The following is a 6,089-nucleotide window of genomic DNA, read 5'->3' on the forward strand; positions in this document are numbered from 1 at the left end:
CCCTTTTGCTACGCCACTGCTGTTTACGCTGTCGGTCATCAATGTGCCTCAATACAATACCGTTCTTGTTCTGTGTAGATGTGTATTATTCTTTACTGTATAATACTATGAAAATATTTTTCTAAGCACGGGTAGTGAAGCTTTTCACTTAAGATACATAGAAAACTCAAGTGATAAAACAATTTTTATAATTTACCGTTTAGCGACTTTCAGAACAAACATTCATATTTACTTTCTTTATGAGTTATATTTATAATAAATGTTAATTTTTGAATAGTAATTTGTGTTAAATTTTATCAGATTTTTTTTATAGCAATCGGAATTCCTGCGTAGTAGTATATTCGCGGAAAAACATGTTTTAGTAAGTAGTACTTATTACACTTTTTCCTCGAGTTAATCACATTCCCAGGCACGTTTCTTTAACTTCCATAATATTAAAACCAGTAAATAACAGCGTTTCGGACTTTCATACTAGGATTTTAACGATAGGATCGTATGGTATTTGGAATTGGAATAGGCTTTATAAGTTATTAAATATGTAGTTTCTGTTTGTTAAAAATTAATAAAATATATAAGTTAATAAATTGAAACTACAAAATTGAAGAAAAGTTCCTAATAGTAATTTGAAGTTGTGAAAATTTTGTATCAATTTGTATTTATAAATAATGCTTAAAATTAAACTTTAAAGATTGAAATTTTTAACATTTTAATTTGTATATGTAATTCGAAGTAAGTACTAATTTGAAACTGCAAAACTGTACTCATATTTCTATTTTTTAACATCTTATCTAGTGAAAGGACAGTTGAACAAGGGCTTGAATTGTACGAAGGCAAATGTAAGTTTGTAAACTGGAGTAGTAGTAGTAATCACCCAGACTTTTTACTGCTGGATTTTGGGCTTATTTCATGGTTATAACATTTGAAAATATTGGTAGTAGTACTAGTAGTTTCTAAGGTACCTGCGAAATGAATTTGTACTGCATTATTTTGGAGGTGGGGAACCAAAAAAATCATTAATCTATGGGGCTTAGCCATACTTAAGAGGGGATTTATATTGATAGAGAAACAATTTTTTTATTCAACTTTTATTTAGATTTTAGTGTTAGTTACAATTTGCAATTATTTTGTTTTTGTTTCCAGCTCTGGTACATTTTCCTTACCATGTTAAAAATAAACTATTAAATGACTATGATCGTTGCACTTATGACAAATTCTTTTTTTAAGTTTGTAGCATAATTTTGAGATAAATGGAAATTTAGGTTTGGTTTTATTTTGGCCTTACAAGTTGTGAAGTTTGTATTGTCGATATTATAGTGCTTGTCAGAGTTCTGTAACTGGTTTCAATGATCAGTAATTCACAGTGTGTTTTGTTAAGTGTGGGTGATTAGGTATATTTGTAGCATGGTGAAATGAATTGTTGGTATCGTTTATTTGTTAAGTGGACCCTTCTGTTGATGGGTGTGGGTGAAAAGCCATGGAATCAAAAACACTAATTAGTGTCTTTAAGAAAACAAAATAAGAAATAGGCAAGAATAGATAATTATTTTTTTTACACATTACTACTTAGGCCTCACTTGGTATACTGTATATAGTTTTAGTTGCCTAAGAAAGGATATTGACTTATTGAAAAGGGTTCATAACATTAAAGGATAACAAGGGTCCATCTAGGCCATCCTATCTATTAAATTATACACTAAAAAACTCAAAGCCAGTGCCTATTGTTCAAGTGTTTATCAAGCTTTCCCTTAAAGTTCCTTAAATTAACTACATCTACCAAATATGAAGGCAACCCATTCCCAAGGTTAACAAAAGTAAAAATATCTTAGTTGAAGATGACTCGTACCTTACCAAAATTTATATTTGTGTCCCCTAGTCCTACCATTCTCACTGTTACATACGAAAAACGATGATACATCAACACTATCAAGTCTCTTTACAATCTTAAACACCTCAATCAGTTCCCCCCCCCTAACTCTTATTTTTTCAATTTCAGATATCTTAACCTATCCTTGTATGACATCAATTCAATGTCCCAAGTTTTCAGATAGGTTAAGGTATCTTGTTTTTAGTTGAGAAGGGTAAAAGTTTATAAGATTTTCTAGGTATCCATAAGATAAAGTTATTTGATTTCTTTGTGTTGTATTATGATGACAAGAGGATGCACATTTAAGAGTTAAATAGGACAGGCTGAGTTTTAGTTTAGAATTTTTTTTTATATTCTGTGAAATGATTGCTGTCAGCAGTAGTGACAGCCAGCACTTAATAAGAGTTAAGAAGGGGAATTATTTCTTGAAAAAATTATACGTGGGTTTAGGTTATGATGATGGATACAAATCATTGTCATATTGTGTTGTGTATAAGATCACCCAAGTCATATTTATTAAATATTAACTTATTTTTTTTAATCCTAAAATAAAATGATAGAAAAAGATAAACCTTATACATCCATCTGACTGATAAAAAACTCAGTTAGCCCAGCATGAAAGACAGCAATACCTCTTGAAAATATTCGTATAGGGGTGTAGACCCCATTCGATCAAATGTGACATAAAACTTTCTATCAAGAAGACCGAGGATTGAATCCCTGCCATTCCCAACACAGAGTAAGGCAGCAGATTAGCAGCCAAGCATAGGATAAAAACTGTTTAGTATCTAGGTATAAAAATATAAAATTAGTTACTTATTAATAATTAGACTCTATGCTTTCTGATAGAGTTAAACCTGTCCTTGTTTCCAGAAATCTTAAGACTGGGACTTTGTAAGTTTGAGACATCATTGGTTTTATCATTTCTTGTTGTAAATGTAGTTTATATCTTAAAGTAAGAAAAGGTTTATGTTTGATATTGCTCAGCAAATAAGGATTCTAGATTATATTTAGGTACATTCTATTAAATGCAATTTTCAGTGCTTTGAAACTTATTAAACTGTCTCATTAAACTGAGTTATTAAACTATCTTATTAAACTGTCTTATATACTGTCTTATTAAACTATCTCGTTAAACTGGGTTATTAAACTATCTTATTATACTGTCTTATATGCTGTCTTATTAAACTGTGTTATTAAACTATCTTATTAAACTGTCTTATATGCTGTCTTATTAAACTATCTCGTTAAAACTGGGTTATTAAACTATCTTATTATACTGTCTTATATGCTGTCTTATTAAACTATCTCGTTAAACTGGGTTATTAAACTATCTTATTATACTGTCTTATATGCTGTCTTATTAAACTATCTCGTTAAACTGGGTTATTAAACTATCTTATTATACTGTCTTATATGCTGTCTTGTTAAACTGTCTTATATGCTGTCTTATTAAACTATCTCATTAAACTGGGTTATTAAACTATCTTATTATACTGTCTTATATGCTGTCTTATTAAACTGTCTTATTAAACTATCTCATTAAACTGTCTTATTATACTGTCTTATATGCTGTCTTATCAAACTGTCTTATTCAACTATCTTATTATACTGTCTTATATGCTGTCTTATAAAACTATCTTATTAAACTGTCTTATTAAACTATCTCATTAAACTATCTTATTAAACTGACTTATATGCTGTCTTATTAAACTATCTTATTAAACTGACTTGTATGCTGTCTTATCAAACTGTCTTATTAAACAGACTTATATGCTGTCTTATTAAACAGACTTATATGCTGTCTTATTAAACTGTCTTATTAAACTATCTTATTAAACTGTCTTATCAAACTGTCTTATTAAACTATCTTATTAAACTGTCTTATTAAACTGACTTATATGCTGTCTTATTAAACTATCTTATTAAACTGACTTATATGCTGTCTTATTAAACTGACTTATATGCTGTCTTATTAAACTGTCTTATTTATTTCTAGAGATAGATTCTGAAGTAGTGAATTTGATTTTTCTGTAGGGTTCCATCAGTTATAAATGAACACGGTTATAAAATGGCCTAACGTAAGAAAAGATGGCTACCATATTATCCAGAAGTTTCAGAGTTTTCCATTTTTTACACAGAGCCTATTTCCACAGATCTGTGTGGAGTTATCATGGTGAAAAATGTTTGACAAGAGTCAACATGGTTACCAGACACTTAAAATCAGCCTCGAATGTGTGTGAAACAAAAACAGAAGTCTCTTCTAGACTGTCATCTCCATTTAATAAGCATTTTAATTCAGAACATCGAGTGTGCATTTCAGTTTTAAAATCTAGTCAAGATTGTGTTAGAAGTAAGAGAGAGACTCATCATGCAGTTTCTATGTCAGGAGTGTATCCAAAGACTCTTGCTGAATCTCTAGTCCACAGTATGCCTGGGAGTATTCAACCCTATCTAAAGCTGATGAGAATTGATAGACCAATAGGTGAGGATATTTTTAAATGTAGTTTATTTAGTCAAGTTCAAAAGGACAGTGTAGTACATTAATAAAGTATTTTGTAGTTAATAAATGTATTAAATCTTAAGTTTGCACTCGAAGTGAGTGAATGTATTTAAAGATGTGTGAAGTAGATAAAGTTTTGAGAACTGGATTTTATATTTTTGTAAGAGTACAAGTTTTGTGACTTAGAGAGCTGAAGTGATTCACAAATGTGTTTAAGTTAGAAATTATTATTTACGTGTGTAAGTAGAAAGTCATTGTTAATTCATTGTGTGTTACAAAGTTTTTCACAACAAGTGAAGAGAAACAGTATTATTTAAGAAGATAATGAAAAACTGACATTTTTAAATGAAAACTTTTATTTAAGATGTTTAGGCTTAGTTGTTAACTGGTTGTATGAGTTAGTTAGTTCAGTATGTTCGTGTACAGACATATACTGTACTATTGTAGAAACATTATTTGTGGAAAAACTAGAGTTATTGGATTGATATTTTTGTAGTGTTTAAAAGTTGTGACTTAGAAATGAACCTATCTGTATTCAGGCCAAATATTTCAAAATTCTAGCTCGCATACCTGTAGCTAGTGTCAAATCCAGTGTTAATACCAAAAGATTAGTTCAAGACTGTGTTCGTCTTTCCTTCCAGTATCTGCATTGGTCTTCAATAGAGCCGAGTGATGATTGAACTCGTTAATTGATTATTCTTAACAGCTTAAAAACATTGATTATTTTCATACGAGTTCACTAACAACATAAAATACTACAAACCAGGTTTTTGATACCCATGATGGGCACAGTACAGATAGCCTATCATGTAGCTTTGTGTTCAACAACAAACATAATGGCAACGTTTCGATTACTTGGATGGTTGGAATATTCAAACACATTAATAATTAGAACATTGCTTTCAATTCATTGATTATATTTGTTAGTCATGGCACTAATCAATTAGGCTGAACAATCTTGAATTAACACACTGAATCTATTTGACTGATCTTGTGACCATTATAACTCTGAATGTGATAAGTGTATTTTCATGAAATTGGAAGCTTTTAGTATGTTATCCATGTCTGATGTACACAAAAAATCAGATTTTGTTTAACAAAGTATTCCTTCCAAAGAGTTAGTCTGAGTGAAAGGTGATTTTCAAGCTAAAAATAAATATTTTTATTTTATAGTTTTCATATTTCCTTTGCATAACCTCTGGAATCTTCTAAACGAATGTTAAAAGTTTTTATTATTATTACAGCCTATCTGTTATTTTCTCTACCCTAACACTACATGTAGTGAAATTATCAATTTACAGTGGAATGAAAAATATGTAACAGCTCCTGACTTGGTCTGAGTTACTATCATATTTCACATGTGTATACTGGCACAGTGTGCTGGTGTAAGTTTTTACATGTGTACACTGGCACAGTGTGCTGGTGTAAGTTTCTACATGTGGACACTCGCTCAGTGTACTGGTGTAAGTTTTTACATGTGTACACTTGCTCAGTGTGCTGGTGTAAGTTTTTACATGTGTACACTCGCACAGTGTGCTGGTGTAAGTTTTCACATGTGTACACTGGCACAATGTGCTGGTGTAAGTTTTCACATGTGTACATTGATACAGTGTGCTGGTGTAAGTTTTTACATGTGTACACTGGCACAGTGTGCTGGTGTAAGTTTTTACATGTGTACACTGGCACAGTGTGCTGGTGTAAGTTTTTACATGTGTACACTGG

At 30.7% G+C, this 6,089-nt stretch overlaps 1 protein-coding gene across 3 annotated transcripts in view; it reads left to right on the forward strand.

The window, feature by feature from the left end:
• Positions 1 to 340: 340 nt before the first annotated feature.
• LOC106475140 (4-hydroxybenzoate polyprenyltransferase, mitochondrial-like) overlaps positions 341 to 6,089 on the forward strand; it is an 11,748-nt gene continuing 5,999 nt past the window's right edge. Inside the window, exons 1-3 of one of the 3 annotated variants that reach the window (XM_022379335.1) lie at positions 341 to 361; positions 793 to 836; positions 3,902 to 4,349. In XM_022379335.1, the coding sequence (XP_022235043.1) occupies positions 3,956 to 4,349 (394 nt within the window). In that variant the 5' untranslated portion in view covers positions 341 to 361; positions 793 to 836; positions 3,902 to 3,955. Of the gene's footprint in view, positions 362 to 381; positions 499 to 681; positions 837 to 3,901; positions 4,350 to 6,089 lie in introns of those variants that run through there. The other 2 variants (XM_022379334.1, XM_013935837.2) reach the window with 2 other exon arrangements.

This window comes from Limulus polyphemus, unplaced genomic scaffold (assembly GCF_000517525.1).
Source record: "Limulus polyphemus unplaced genomic scaffold, Limulus_polyphemus-2.1.2 Scaffold8132, whole genome shotgun sequence".
NCBI classification, from domain to species: Eukaryota; Metazoa; Arthropoda; class Merostomata; order Xiphosura; family Limulidae; genus Limulus; species Limulus polyphemus.